The sequence below is a fragment of the Bubalus kerabau genome, chromosome X (assembly GCF_029407905.1).
Source record: "Bubalus kerabau isolate K-KA32 ecotype Philippines breed swamp buffalo chromosome X, PCC_UOA_SB_1v2, whole genome shotgun sequence".
Taxonomy (NCBI): domain Eukaryota; kingdom Metazoa; phylum Chordata; class Mammalia; order Artiodactyla; family Bovidae; genus Bubalus; species Bubalus kerabau.
Genome location: NC_073647.1, coordinates 90,360,761 through 90,376,618, shown reverse-complemented (window position 1 = coordinate 90,376,618; position 15,858 = coordinate 90,360,761). Strand labels below are relative to the sequence as shown.

Sequence of the window (15,858 nt, the reverse complement as noted above, 5' to 3'; positions counted from 1 at the left end):
GCTTAGCTTGAAGGATTTTGAGCATTACCTTGCAAGCATGTGAAATGAGCACAATTGTGCATTAGTTTGAACATTCTTTGGTACTGCTCTTTGGGATTGGAATGAAAACTCACCTTTTCCAATTTTGTGGCCACTGCTGAGTTTTCCAAATTTGCTTGCATATTGAGTGCAGCACTGTAACAGCATCATCTTTTAGGATTTGAAATAGCTCATTTGGAATTCCATCACCTCCACTAGCTTTGTTCATAGGAGTGTTTCCTTAGGTCCACTTGACTTCACACTCTGGGATGTCTGGCTCTAGGTGAGTGATCATACCATCGTGGTCATCTGTATCATTAAGACCTTTTTTGGTGTAGTTCTTCTGTGTATTCTTGCCATCTCTTCTTAATCTCTTTGCTTCTGTTAGGTCCTTACTGTTTCTGTCCTTTATTATGACCATCCTTGCATAAAATATTCCCTTGATATCTTAAAATTTCTTGAAGAGTTTTCTAGTCTTTCCCATTGTATTGTTTTCTTCTATTTCTTTGCATTGTTCACTATGTTGCTGTAAGTATCAATTGTTCGTTACTTTTGATTTCTGAGAAGTATACTTTGTTTACTCTTTTATCCATTGAAGGACATTTGTGTTGTTTTATAGGTTTGGTTTGGTATCAATAAAGCTGCTATAACCATCCATATATACATTATTGTGTGAACACAGGTTTTCATTTTCTAGGGGAAATATTCAGGAGTAGCATTACAGGGTCATATGGTATGTGTGTGTTTAACATTGTAAGAAATTTTATAAAGAACTGACAAACTATTTTGCAGAGTACCTGTGCTATTTTGCATTCCCACTAGAAATGAGAATTCCCACTAGTATGAGAATTCCAATTCTTCTGCATCTTTGACAGCACTTGGAATTATCACTACATTAAAAAAAAAAAAAGCCCATTCGAGTATGGGTGTAAAGGAATCTCCTTGTGGTTTTAATTTGAATTTTCCTAATGGCTAGTGATACTGAGCAATTTTTTTGCCCCCTGCCCCTAATGAATAGCTGTCTTTTAAAAGTAACTCCATTGCCATATTACCAATTTTCAAATGTGAATGACTATTTGTATTTTAACAAAGACTTTTGGCATTAATTTCTTGGAATATTCACAATCAATTTTAATTTAATTAAAATATTATTGATGTACAATATTATGTTAGCTTCAATGTACTACCTGGTGATTTGATATTTGCATATATTATGAAACTATCAGTATGATAACTCTAGTAACCATCTATTGCCCTACAAAGTTATTACAATATTATTAAAATAATCATATTTATGGCCAGTGTTTCTTTATTGATTTTGTGTGTGGATGGTCTACCTGTTGATGTAAGTGGGGTGGTAAACTTCCCTAAAATTTTTGTGTTACTGCTCCTTTATGTTTGTTAATATTTGCTTTATGTATTTAGATGCTACTATGTTGAGTACATATATATTTATGATTGGTATATCTCATTGTTGGATCAATCCATTTATCATTATGTGATGTCCTCCTTTGTCTCTTGTTACACACGTTGTTTTAAAAGTCTGTTTTGTCTGATGTAAGTACTGCTACCCCAGCTTTAAGTTTCTATATGCATGGAATACATTTTTTCATCTCCTTAATTTCAGTCTGAAGTTGAATCTCCTTTAGGCAGCATATATATGGGTCTTTTTTTTTTTTTTTTTAATCCATTCAGCCACTGTATGTCTTTAGAGTATAGCATTTAATCCATCTACATTTAAAGTCACTATTGATAGGTACATACATAATGCCATTTTGTTAACTGTTTTTTGGGTTGTTTTGTAGTTCTTTTGTTGTTCTTGTTGTTCCCTTCTTCTTTTGTTGTATTCCCTATGATTTAACAGCTATCTTTAATGTTTCTCTTTTTTGTGTATGTATCTATTATATGGTTTTGGTTTGTAATTACCATGAGGTTCATAGATAACATTCTCTCTCTCTCTCTCTCTCTCCTCTCTCTCTCTTTCTCTCTCTCTCTCTCTCTCTCTCTATATATATATATATATGATTAAGTTGACGACCTTTTAAGTTAAAATACATTATAACCATCATATATTTTTATTCCTCCCTACCCCATTGTTAATGTTTATGGCATCATATTTTACATCTTTTTGTTTTGTGTATTCCACAACTACATTTTGTGGATATGGATGATTTTATTACTTTTGTCTTTTAACCTTCCTACTAGCTTTACAACTGGTTATTCTGCTATCTTTACTGCACGTTTGCCTTTACCAATAAGATATTTTTCTTTCATATTTCTAGTTGTGGCCTTAAAAAATCTATTTATTTATATAATTGGAGGATAATTACCTTACAATATTATGATAGTTTCTTAAAATTTTATTTATTTTAATTGGAGGCTAATTACTTTAAAATATTATATTGGTTTTGCCATACATTGACATGAATCAGCCATTGGTGTACATGTGTTCCCCATCTTGAACCCCCCTCCCACCTCCCTCCCCATCCCATCCCTCAGGGTCATCCCAGTGCACCAGCCCTGAGCACCCTGTATCATGCATCAAACCTGGGCTGATGGTCTGTTTCACATATGATAATATACACATTTCAGTGCTATTCTCTCAAATTATCCCACCCTCACCTTCTCTCACAGAGTCCAAAAGTCTGTTTTTTACATCTGTGTCTCTTTTGCCATCTCACATATAGGGTCATCATTACCATCTTTCTAAATTCCATATATATGCGTTAGTATACTGTATTGCTGTTTTTCTTTCTGGCTTACTTCATTCTGTATAATAGGCTCCAGTTTCATCCACCTCATTAGAACTGATTCAAAGGCATTCTTTTTAATGGCTGAGTAATATTCCATTGTGTATATGTACCACAGCTTTCTTATCCATTCATCTGCCAATGGACATCTAAGTTGCTTCCATGTCCTGACTATTGTAAACAGTGCCACGATGAACACTGGGGTACACGTGTCTCTTTCAGTTCTGGTTTCCTCAGTGTGTATGCCCAGCAGTGGGATTGCTGGGTCGTATGGCAGTTCTATTTCCAGTTTTTTTAAGGAATCTCCACACTGTTCTCCATAGTGGCTGTACTAGTTTGCATTCCCACAACAGTGTAAGAGGGTTCCCTTTGTTCCATACCCTCTCCAGCATTTATTGTTTGCAGACTTTTTGATAGCAACCATTCTGACGGGCATGAGATGGTACCTCATTGTGGTTTTGATTTGCATTTATCTGATAATGAGTGATGTTGAGCATTTTTTCATTTGTTTGTTAGCCATCTGTATGTCTTCTTTGGAGAAATGTCTGTTTAGTTCTTTGGCCCATATTTTGATTGGGTTGTTTATTTTTCTGGAATTGAGCTATAGGAGTTGCTTGTATATTTTTGAGATTAATTCTTTGTCAGTTGCTTCATTTGCTATTATTTTCTCCCATTCTGAAGGCTGTCTTTTCACCGTGCTTATAGTTTCCTTTGTTGTGCAGAAGCTTTTAAGTTTAATTAGGTCCCATTTGTTTATTTTTGCTTTTATTTCCAATAATCTGGGAGGTGAGTCATAGAGGATCCTGCTGTGATATTGGTCGGAGAGTGTTTTGCCTGTGTTTTCCTCTAGGAGTTTTATATAGTTTCTGGTCTTATGTTTAGATCTTTAATCCATTTTGAGTTTATTTTTGTGTATGCTGTTAGAAAGTATTCTAGTTTCATTCTTTTACCAGTGGTTGACCAGTTTTCCCAGCACCACTTGTTAAAGAGACTGTCTTTTCTCCATTGTATATTCTTGCCCCCTTTGTCAAAGTTAAGGTGTCCATAGGTGCTTGGATTTATCTCTGGGCTTTCTATTTTGTTCCATTGATCTATATTTCTGTCTTTGTGCCAGTACCATACTATCTTGATGACTGTAGCTTAGTAGTATAGTCTGAATTCAGGCAGGTTGATTCCTCCAGTTCCATTCTTCTTTCTCAAGATCGCTTTGGCTATTCAAGGTTTTTTGTATTTCCATACAAATTGTGAAATTATTTGCTCTAGTTCTGTGAAAAATACCGTTGGTAGCTTGATAGGGATTGCATTGAATCTATAGATGGCTTTGGGTAGTATACTCATTTTCATTATATTGATTCTTTCTATCCATGAACATGGTATATTTCTCCATCTATTTGTGTCACCCTTGATTTCTTTCATCAGTGTTTTATAGTTTTCCATATATAGGTCTTTTGTTTCTTAGGTTGATTTATTCCTGAGTATTTTATTCTTTTTGTTGCAATGGTGAATGGAATTGTTTCCTTAATTTCACTTTCTGTTCTCTCATTGTTAGTGTATAGGAATGCAAGGGATTTCTGTGTGTTGATTTCATATCCTGAAACTTTACTATATTCACTGATTAGTTCTAGTAATTTTCTGGTGGAATCTTTAGGGTTTTCTATGTGGAGGATCATGTCATCTGCAAACAGTGAGAGTTTTACTTCTTCTTTTCCAAACTGGATTCTTTTTATTTATTTTTCTTCTCTGATTGCTGTGGCTAAATCGTCCAAAACTATGTTGAATAGTAGTGGTGAGAGTGGGCACCTTTGTCTTGTTCCTGACTTTAGGGGAAATGCTTTCATTTTTTTCACCACTGAGGATAGTGTTTGCTGTGGGTTTATCATATATGGCTTTTATTATGTTGAGGTATGTTCCTTTTATTCCTGCATTCTGGAGGGGTTTTATCATAAATGGATGTTGAATTTTGTCAAAGGCTTTCTCTGCATCGGTTGAGATAATCTGGAGAAGGAAATGGCAACCAACTCCCCAATTCTTTCCTGGCAAGTCCCGTGGACAGAGGAGCCTGGTGTACTGCTGTCCATAAGGTCACACAGAGTTGGAAACAACTGAAAGAATTTAGCATGCATGCATGCATTGGAGAAGGAAATGGCAATCCACTCCAGTGTTCTTGCCTGGAGAATCCCAGGGGCAGAGGAGCCTGGTGGGCTGCTGTCTATGGGGTCGCACATGAGTTGGAAACGACTGAAGCGACTTAGCAGCAGCAAAGGCAGCATTGAGATAATCATATGGTTTTTATCTTTCAATTTATTAATGTGGCATATCACATTGATTGATTTGTGAATATTGAAGAATTCTTGCATCCCTGGGATAAAGCCCACTTGGTCATGATGTATGATCTTTTTAATATGTGGTTGGATTCTGTTTGCTAGAATTTTGTTAAGGATTTTTGCATCTGTGTTCATCAGTGATATTGGCCTGTGGTTTTCTTTTTTTGTGGCATCTTTGTCTGGTTTTGGTATTATGGCGATGGTGGCCTCATAGAATGAGTTTGGAAGTTTACCTTCCTCTGCTATTTTCTGGAAGAGTTTGAATAGGATAGGTGTTAGCTCTTCTCTAAATTTTTGGTAAAATTCAGCTGTGAAGCCATCTGGTCCTGGGTTTTTTTTTTGTTGTTGTTGGAAAATTTCTGATTACAGTTTCGATTTCTGTGCTTGTGATGGGTCTGTTAAGATTTTCTATTTCTTCCTGGTTCAGTTTTGGAAAGTTATACTTTTCTAGGAATTTGTTTATTTCTTCCAAGTTGTCCATTTTATTGGCATATAGTTGCTGATAGTAGTCTCTTATGATCCTTTGCATTTCTGTATTGTCTGTTGTGATTTCTCCATTTTCATTTCTAATTTTGTGGATTTGATTCTTCTCCCTTGTTTTCTTGTTGAGTCTGGCTAATGGTTTGTCTATTTTATTTATCTTCTCAAAGAACCAGCCTCTAGGTTTGTTGATTTTTGCTATGGTCTCCTTTGTTTCTTTTGCATTTATTTCTACCCTAATTTTTATGATTTCTTTCCTTCTACTAACCCTGGGGTGCTTCATTTCTTCTTTTTCTAGTTGCTTTAGGTATAGAGTTAGGTTATTTATTTGATTTTCTCTTGTTTCTTGAGGTAAGTCTGTATTGCTGTGAACCTTCCCCTTAGCACTGCTTTTACTGAATCCCACAGGTTTTGGGTTATTGTGTTTTCATTTTCATTTGTTTCTATGTATATTTTGATTTCTTTTTTGATTTCTTCTGTGGATTGTTGGTTATTCAGAAGAGTGTTGTTGAGCCTCCGTATGTTTAATAGTTTTTTTTTTTTTTCCCCTGTAGTTGAAATCTAATCTTACCACATTGTGATCAGAAAAGATGCTTGGAATGATTCCATTTTTTTTTTTTAATTTACCAAGGCGAGACTTCTGGCCCAGGATGTGATCTATCCTGGAAAAGCTTCTGTGTGCTCTTGAGAAAAAGGTGAAATACATTTTTTTTGGGTGAAAGTCTTATAGATATCAATTAGGTCTAACTGGTCCATTGTATCATTTAAAGTTTGTGTTTCCTTGCTAATTTTCTGTTTAGTTGATCTATCCATAGGTGTGAGTGGGGGTATTAAAGTCTCCCACTATTATTGTGTTACTGTTAATTTCCCCTTTCATACTTGTTAGCATTTGCCTTACATATTGCGGAATATTGTGATCGTTTTTGCCATACATCAACATGAATTGGTTATAGGCATACGTGTGTCCCCTCACTCCTTTTTTTGCTTAGAGGAATGCCTTTAACATTTCTTCTTAACCTGGTTTAGTGGTGCTGAACTCTTTCTACTTCTGCTTGTCTGAAAAATTATTTATTACTTGTTTAAATCTGAATGAGAACTCAGGACAGTAGAGCAGTATTGGCTGTAACTTTTTTCCTTTCATCATTTTGAATATATTGTGCCAATCCCTTTTGGCCTGCAGAGTATCTTCTGAAAAGTCAGATCGCTTTATGTGAGTTCCCTTATATATAGCACATTGCTTTCCCTTGCTGCTTTTAAGATTCTTGTTTTAATTTTTCCCTTTAAATATAATGTGTCTTGGTGTGTACCTCTTTGCATTCATCTCATTTGGGATGCTCTGTGCTTTCTGGATCTGGTTGTCTGTTTCCTTTCCCAGGTTAGGGAAGTTTTCAATTATTATTTCTTAAAATAAGTTCTCTAACCCTTTCTCTCTTCTTTCTGTGACCCATATAATGAAAATGTAGTATGCTGATGTTGTCTCAGAGGTCTTTTAAACAATTTTCCCCCTTTTTAAAGCTCTCTTTTCTTTTTCCTCTTTAGTTTGTGTGATTTCTACTGTGTGTCATCCAGATTGCTGATCCATTCTGCTGTGTCATCTAATATATTGTTGACTCCTTCTAGTGTTTTTTTATTTAAGTTATTATATTCTTCAAATGTATTTGTTTCTTCTTTGTATTTTCTAACCCTTTGTTGAAATTTTCACTGTGTTAACCCATTCATCTCACGAGTTTGTTGAACATCTTTATGATGATTACTTTGCTTGGTAGTTTGCTTATCTTCATTTCATTTAGCTCTTCTTCTGGGGTTTCATCTTGTTCCTTTGTTTGGAACAAATCCTTCTGTCAGTTCATTTTGCCTAATTTGCTATTTTTATTTCTATGTATTTGGTAGGTTGGTTATGTTTCTTGATCTTGGAGAAGTGACCTTATATAGGAGATGTCCTATGGAGCCCAGCAGCGTGCTTCCCTCAGATCACCAGTGCTATATGTTCTAGGGGTGCCTCCTATGTGGGCTGCATGTGCCCTTCTCTTGTGGTAGGGCTAAATACTGTGGGTGTGCGCGTGGGTAGGTCTTGATCCTAGTATAGTTAGCTATGAGGCCATGCCTTTTGCAGTGGCTGTGGGCCTACTGAAATGTGAGATAGGCTTCCCACACAGTTGGCTCTGTGGCCCAGGAGGGGTTGGAGTTGCTGCCAGCCTACTGTTAGGTGGAGTTAGAAATCCCTGTGATTGTTTGTGTGGCTTGAGGGGACTTAGTGCTGGTGCCAACCTGTTATTGGGTGAGGCTGAGTCCCCAGTGCAAACAGGCTGGTAGGAGGATTCCAAAATGATGCTTCCCAGTGCTGGTTTTATCAGAATGAGGTACTCTACATGGCTGCCACCACTGTCTCCATTCCCCAGGGTGAGTAGCAGTTGCCCTCTGTCTCTCTAGGAGTCTCTCCAAGATCAACAAGTGGGTCTGACCCAAGCTCCTTTCAAACTACTGCTTCTATCCTGGGTCTTTGGGTATGTGGGACTTTTTGTGTGCCTTTTAAGAGCAAAGTCTGTTTCCTATAGCTTTCCAGCTCTTTCACCCTAAGTCCTGGTAGTTTTCAATGTTAGATGTTCTGTGAGCTCATCTTGCCAGTGTAGGATCCCCAGGCTGGGGAGACTGATTTGGGAATCAGATCCCTTGCTCCTTGGGGAGAATTTCTATGATTGTTATATTTCTCCCATTTGTGGGTCACTCACCTGAAGGTGTAGGTCCTGGCTATACTGCCTCTGCCCCTCCCACCTGTCTCATTGTGGTTCCTTCTTTATGTCTTTAGTTGTGGGAAAATTTTCTGCTAGTCTTCAGGTCATTCTCAGAGAATTATAGTAGTTGTAATTTTCCTGTGTCCATCAGAGGAGATGAGATCAGGGTGTTCCTACTCTGTCATTTTGGCCACCCCATTAAGCATTTTTTCTTATGCTTATTTCCACTTTTGGTGAAATATCCATTCAAACCTTTTGCTCATTATTTTATTGTGTTTGCTTTCTTACTTTTGAGATTTTAGAGCATTTAACATAATCTAGATACAAGTCCTTTATCAGACATGTGTTTTGCAAATATTTTCCCTCAGTCAGTGGCCTGTCTTTATTTTCTTAACAATGATTTTCTCAGAGAATACATTTTTAATTTTGTTGAAGTCCAACTTGTAATTTTTTTCTTTCATGTATAGTACTTTTGATGTCATATCTAAGAACTATTTGCTTAACTCAAAGTAATAAAGATTTTCTCCTAAATTTTCCTCTGAGATTTTTACAGTTTTGCATTTAGGTGTATGATCATTTTGAATTAAATTTTGTACATGTTGTGAGCTGTAGGTGTAGGTATGTCCAATTATTCTATCACTGTTTGTTGAAGACTGTATGTTCTCCACTGAATTACCCTTGTATCTTTGTGAAAAAATCAGTTGAACATCTTTATGTGTCTATGTAGTTTATTTTTTATTCTGTTCCATTGGTTCATAGGTCTGTTCCTTTGGTTAATATCACACTGTCTTGACTACTATAGCATTATAGTATGTCTTAAAATTGGAAGTTTGAGTTGTTCAATTTTGTATTTTTTTCAGAATTGTTTTGACTATTCTAGTTTCCTTACTTTTACATATAAATTTTAGTGTCAGCTTGTCTATCTATACAAAAAACTTTAACTAAAATTAAAATCTGAATTAGGATTATATTAAATGCCTATCAATTTTGGGAGTATTGACATCTTAATTATACGGAATCTTCTGACCCATAAGCATAGTATGTATCTCTGTTTATTTAGGTCTTCCATGGCTTTTTCATCAATGTTTTATAAGTCTCAGCATATAGATATTATGTATGATTTGTTAAATATATATCTAGTTATTTACTTTTTTTGAAGTTATTGTGAATGGTATTGTGTTTTTGATTTTGGTTTCCCAATTGTGCAATGCTAGTATATAGGAATATAATAGATGTTTGTCCATTGATCTTGTGTGCTGTGAACTTGATAACTTACTCATTAGTTCTAGGAGTTTTTGTAGATTCTTTATGTAGACAATCATGACATCTGCAAATAGAGATAATTTTACTTCTTTTCCAATTAGAGTGACTTTTATTTCCTTTCTTAGCCCTATTTCATGTGTTAGGTGGAGAAGGCAATGGCAACCCACTCCAGTATTCTTGCCTGGAAAATCCCATGGACGGAAGAGCCTTGTAGGCTGCAGTCCATGGGGTCGCTGAGAGTCAGGCACAACTGAGCGACTTCACTTTTACTTTTCACTTTCATGCATTGGAGAAGGAAATGGCAACCCACTCCAGTATTCTTGCCTGGAGAATCCCAGGGACAGAGGAGCCTAGTGGGCTGCCATCTATGGGGTCGCAGAGAGTCGGACATGATGGAAGTGACTTAGCAGCAGCAGCAGCATATGTTAGGACTTTCCTATGATATGGAATGACAGTGATAAGAGAGACTATATGAAGTTGTGGTTAACAAAGGAAGGAACTACTGGTAAACAGTGAACACTTATCAGATCAGTCTAAGTTGAAGATCACAAATGTGTAGTCTCAGCTGTGTTATTTCTAATCAGTTGCAGTGAGTATTTATAACCAGTTGTATTATTTTTGTAGTAGTTCTCAGCAGCCTGAGTATAGAAATGGAGAAGACAGATGGCTGGATTTGATCTGGAGTTTGGATTTTTGCTGGCTAAAGCAATGAAGTTAGGGAGAAAAGAATATTGCCGAGAGAGAGGTTGAAGTGTTAAGGCTTGACAGAGAAGGAAGTAACCCATGTAAAAAGTTTGTTTTTACTTATATTTTGATATAATTCCTTTCAGTGTTCCCCTACATATATAGATATATTTTAATACTTAAAAATTTTATATTAAAATTAAAAATACTATTCTATAATGTTTTCAAGGTCCATCCCATGTTGTAGCATGCATTTCTTTGGTTGCCAAATGGCATTCCATTGTACAGATATGCTGCATTTTGTTTATCTATTCATCAGTAGATGGATATTAGTGTTTCCATTTTTTGGGTATTATGAATAGTGCTGCTGTGAGCATTCATGCAGGAGTTTTTGGGCATATGATTTTCATTTTTCTTGGTTATATACAAAGAAGTGGAATTGCTGGGGCATATGGTAATTTTAGACATGAACAATGGACATGAACTTGGGCAAACTCTGGGAGATGGTGAGGGACAGAGAGGCCTGGCGTGCTGTGGTCCATGGGGTCACAAAGAGTTGGACAGGACTTGGCAACTGAATGACAATAATGGTAATTTTATGTTTAACATACTAAAGGGCTTCCAAGCTGTTTTCCAAAGTGACTTCCCCATTCTGTACTGCCACCAGAAGTGTATGAAGGTTCTAATTTCTCCGAATCCTTACCAACATTTGTTATTATCTGTCTTCTGGATTATAGCCATCCTCTGTTGTTGTTTAGTCACTAAATCTTTAGCAACCCCATGGACTGTGGCCCACCAGGCTTCTCTGTCCATGGGATTTCCCAGGCAAGAATACTGGACTAGGTTGCCATTTCCTTCTCCAGGGGAGCTTCCTGACCCAGAAATTGAACCTGTATCTCCTGCATTGGCAAGTGGATTCTTTACCACTGAGCCACCAGGAAATCCCATAGATGAAGGAACCTGGTGGGGTATGGTCCATGGAGTTGCAAAAGAGTCAGATATGACTTAGTGACTGAACAACAATGACAATAGCCATTCTAGTGGTTATTAAATGGTATCTTGTTGTTTTGACTTGCATTCCTTAATAGGTAATGATGTTAAGCATCTTTTCATGTTCTTATTTGTCACTTGTATGTGGAGAAATGTCTATTCAAATCCCTTGCTCATTAAAATATGTATCATCTTTTTACCATAGAATTGTAAGAGCTCTTTATATTGATGTATTCTACATACAAATCTCCTATCAAATATTTGATTTACACATGTTTTCTTCCAAAAGATCACATATTGTATGATTCCATGGAATCATGGATTATATGGAATGTCCAGAGTAGGCAAATCTATAGAGATAGAAAGTAGATTAGTGGTTTCCTATAGGTGGGAGTGGAGGCATGGGGAGTAACTAGTAATGAGTATGGGGTTTCTTTTGTAGGCAATGAAAATGTTCTAAAATTGATTGTGGTAATGGTTATATGACTGTGAATATCCAAAAAAACCACTGAATTGTACACTGTTGTGGTCAAATTACATGGTATGTGAACTATATCTCAGTAAACTTTTCAGAATTAAACTGCACTCATACAGCTTTTCCACATAATCTTATGAATTATTCTTCAAAATAATTACTTTTAACAGTACATAATAGTTCACCATAATGATTTGGTAATTTATTTCACCATTCCTATATTGTTAGATATTTAATTTTGTTTTCAATTTTCTGGTATTATAATAAATTGATGATGAATAGTCATGCAGATCTCTGATGACTTCATTAAAATTAAAATACATTTCTAAAATTTAGTTATCAGATAAAATTACATAAAATATTTAAGGTTTTTATATATGTTATATATTTTGCCGTAAAAAATTATCTGTGAATTTAACCTTACATCATCAGCACCTGTTCTTGCCAACATTATAAAAATTGGCTTCTTTAGTAGACAAAAATTAATATCTATGATTATTTTAATTTTCATTTCTTTCTACTGAAGTTGAGTAATTTTCATGTTTTTTTAACTTTTATTTTGTTGATTATTCCCAAACTTTGTAGAATTTCCAACTGTTGTGTTGTTCCTTCTTTTACTGATCTGTAAGATCTTTGTAAATTGAGGATGCTAAATTGTGTGTTACAAAAAAATTTTTGTGTTACATATTTTGCAAATGTTTCTCCAAATTTGACTTTTCATTTCAAAGAAAATATCATTGAGAATCAGTGTTTTTGTGTGTAAAAAATTATGGCAATAATTTTTTTTATACATAAAAATTTGAGAAAAAATGAAAAAATATGCTAGCCTTTGTTAATAATAAGTTATAAATAGAGAGGTATTCACTTTATCCTTTATATTTTAATTTTTAAAACTTTTCAAAAGAAAAAAAGAAAAACATGTATAAAATATCTAATAATTTAGAAATACATAACTTATTTAACCATTCTCCTATTGATAGACATTCAAGTTGTTTTCCATTTGGCGCTTTCACAAACATCACTGTAGTGATTATGTATAATTCTTAATATGTTGATAAACTTTGAAATGATTGTACCATTCTGCCTTCTCATGTTCCCAAACACTTTTCTATTATTAGAACATGACTATGTTGTTCCCACAAAATTGATTAGTTAATTTATTTGAACAGGGTGCAATGGGAAAAGCATTGCTTAAAGGCAATTTTGCTTACCTACAGAATCATATAAAAATGTATTTTATGGCTTCATATTTACCCAAGATATTATGAAAAAAGGGCATGGTCAAATAAATTTTGAAAAAACTTATTCCACTTTTGGGGATTCACAAAACTCCTTAGCATATTATCAGTCTTGACAAGTACTGCACTAAAGGCAAAGTTCCATGATCTGCATATAAGAAAATAACTTCAGTCAAGAAACTTCAGGGGGCTACTACAATCCCCTCTTGGAGAGTGACAAAACTTATTTGCATAATTCCTATGGTAAAAATAACTCTATAATATGGATGAAAGGTTTCCTAAATTTATTTCACCAAATAACTTTTCCCTGTTAACATCTATTAATATGTCAAAGAATACCCATAGTAAAATGCTAAAATAAGAAAATTAGGAAGATAAACACCATGGATAACTTAAATCTAAGTACTAGTACCATACAAGTGTCAAACATTTCATTAGGACTTTGGATAAGAAGACAGATTTAATTCTTTCCTCTTTTAAACCTTTAATTATAAGTGAAGGTGCACAGTAAATATAGCAAATCAGGTTTTTAAATGTAGTACTATAATAGAAAGGGCATAATCTGAAGTCAGACAGACCTCAGTTGCAGTGTTAGGTTATTTACATAGTAGCTAGATAGGTGGTTTAACTTCTTTGGACTTCAGGTTTCTCATTAAAATGGGGATAGTAACATTCACCTCGAAGAGTTGATGTGAGCAGTAAATGAGATAACATATGTCAAGTACACAGCAAAGTGACTGGCATATAGAAAATCTTATATAGCATCTATACTGGTTCACAGTAGGGTTCTGTAAGGTAAAGAAGTGAAGACCTGAAAGCCAACAGATTGACGGCCTCTGAATAATTGCCAAATTTTTCATGGGAATAGAACTGGAGGCTTATCAGATCAGTTTCAAGCTCCATGGTATTTTTTTTACTAAAAATTTTCCTTTGATACTAAATTACATTGAGTTTATTTACCTGTGAATTTTGCAAAGGGAATGCTGTTTAGCTTTTCATTAGGTCAAAGAGAATCCCATGTGTAAGGCTGCCTACCACTGATGAACAAATTAATAGCATTTTGGGAGAGTGGGAGCGTAGGGATTGTGCTTTTTGCTTGTTTATGGGTAAGAGTAGGTTTTTAACTGACATAATGGAGTCAGGCAAAAAAAAAAAAAAAAAACTATGTGTAATCTTTTTCATTTCAGAGACCTGAAATGCAGCAGGACAAAAAGGCAAAAACCTAAACGAGATGTTTGACTGTTTCTGAATACCCTGGGGTCTTTTAGGCAAAGTTAATAGTGTGAGTTTGCAGGGAGTAAGGGCATCTTTTTCAGTACACTACACAGGGAACTTATGTATAGAACTTCTGCTTATGTTAATAATAAAAGATAGAATAATTTAACATCTTGTTTGCCTGGTGAGAACTTACTCCTTTTCTAGTTCAGCTCCCCAGACTGCTTCTTAGCAGTTCAGTTATTTCTCTATGTGCCTCCCTCAGAACACTGACCTGTTTGAGAGACGCAGGAGGTGTAAAAGCTGCTATGTTTCTGTTTCCACGGCAAGAGATGATCCTTCTGGATAATCTGTAAGGTTGAAAAGTGAAGGTAAACAAATGTCCTTTCTCTTGTATGGCTGGGTATTCATTCATTGGCATACTTCCTTCTCAGGCAATCCCTGGAGGCAGCAGACATCTACAAATATCTAAAGACTGGTGTGTTATCTACTGAAGCGCTTGCAACCAGTCCAAGCATTCACATTTAAAGAGTAGTCAGCCTGCTGTACTATGCACTAAGATTATTTTATTTGTCAGCATTATCTGATCTGTAATAGTGGCTAGTATTTGACTTAACTAGCTGTGATGACAGCTTAACATCATTTGGCTTTAATGGAATATTTAGGCTTCCCTGGTGGCTCAGATGGTAAAGCGTCTGTCTGCAATGCAGGAGACCTGGGTTCAATCCCTGGGTTGCGAAGATCCCCTGGAGAAGGAAATGGCAGCCCACTCCAGTATTCTTGCCTGGAAAATCCCATGGACCGCGGAGCCTGGTAGGCTATGGTCCAGGAGTTTGCAAAGAGTCGGACACGACTGAGCGACTTCACTTTCACTTTACTTTCACTAACAAAATTACTCTGTTTTGTTATTCCACTGGACATAATTGAGATAGCTGTTATAGCACTTTAGGTGTTGGTGTGTTTTTAAAAAGGAATGATATATCTCAAAAATAAGAGGCTTTGGAATCAACAAGCAACATTATTTACAGTAGAGATTTCTTGTTTCCAATCCCCAGCCTATTGAGGAGCAAGTTCAGTTCAGTCACTCAGTTCTGTCTGACTCTTTGCCACCCCATGGACTGCAGCACGCCAGGCATCCCTGTCCATCACCAACTCCCAGAGATTGCTCAAACTCATGTCCATCAAGTTGGTGATGCCATCCAACCATTTCATCCTCTGTCATCCCCTTCTCCTCCTACCCTCAATCTTTCCCAGCATCAGGGTCTTTTCCAATGAGTCAGTTCTTCGTGTCAGGTGGCTAAAGTATTGGAGCTTTGCTTCAGCATCCAATGAATATTCAGGACTGATTTCCTTTAGGATTGACTGGTTGGATTTCCTTGAAGTCCAAGGGACTCTCAAGAGTCTTCTCCAACACCACTGTTCAAAAGCAGCAATTCTTCAGCACTCAGCTTTCTTTGTAGTCCAACTCTCACATCCATACATGACTACTGGAAGAACTATAGCTTTGATAAACAGACCTTTGTCAGCAAAGTAATGTCTCTGCTTTTTAATATGCTGTCTAGGTTGGTCATAGCTTTACTTCAAAGGAGCAAGCATCTTTAAATTTCATGGCTGCAGTCACCATCTGCAGTGATTTTTGAGCCTAAGAAAATAAAGTCTGTCACTGTTTCCATTGTTTCCCCATCTATC

General features: G+C 35.9%; 1 protein-coding gene across 2 annotated transcripts in view; it reads right to left on the bottom strand.

Moving 5' to 3' along the window:
- Positions 1-15,858, bottom strand: part of ZDHHC15 (zinc finger DHHC-type palmitoyltransferase 15) — an 88,746-nt gene that overhangs the window by 4,440 nt on the left and 68,448 nt on the right. For both annotated transcript variants that reach the window (XM_055565036.1, XM_055565037.1), the window contains one exon: positions 14,444-14,519. In XM_055565036.1, the coding sequence (XP_055421011.1) occupies positions 14,476-14,519 (44 nt within the window). In that variant the 3' untranslated portion in view covers positions 14,444-14,475. The remainder of the gene's footprint in view (positions 1-14,443; positions 14,520-15,858) is intronic.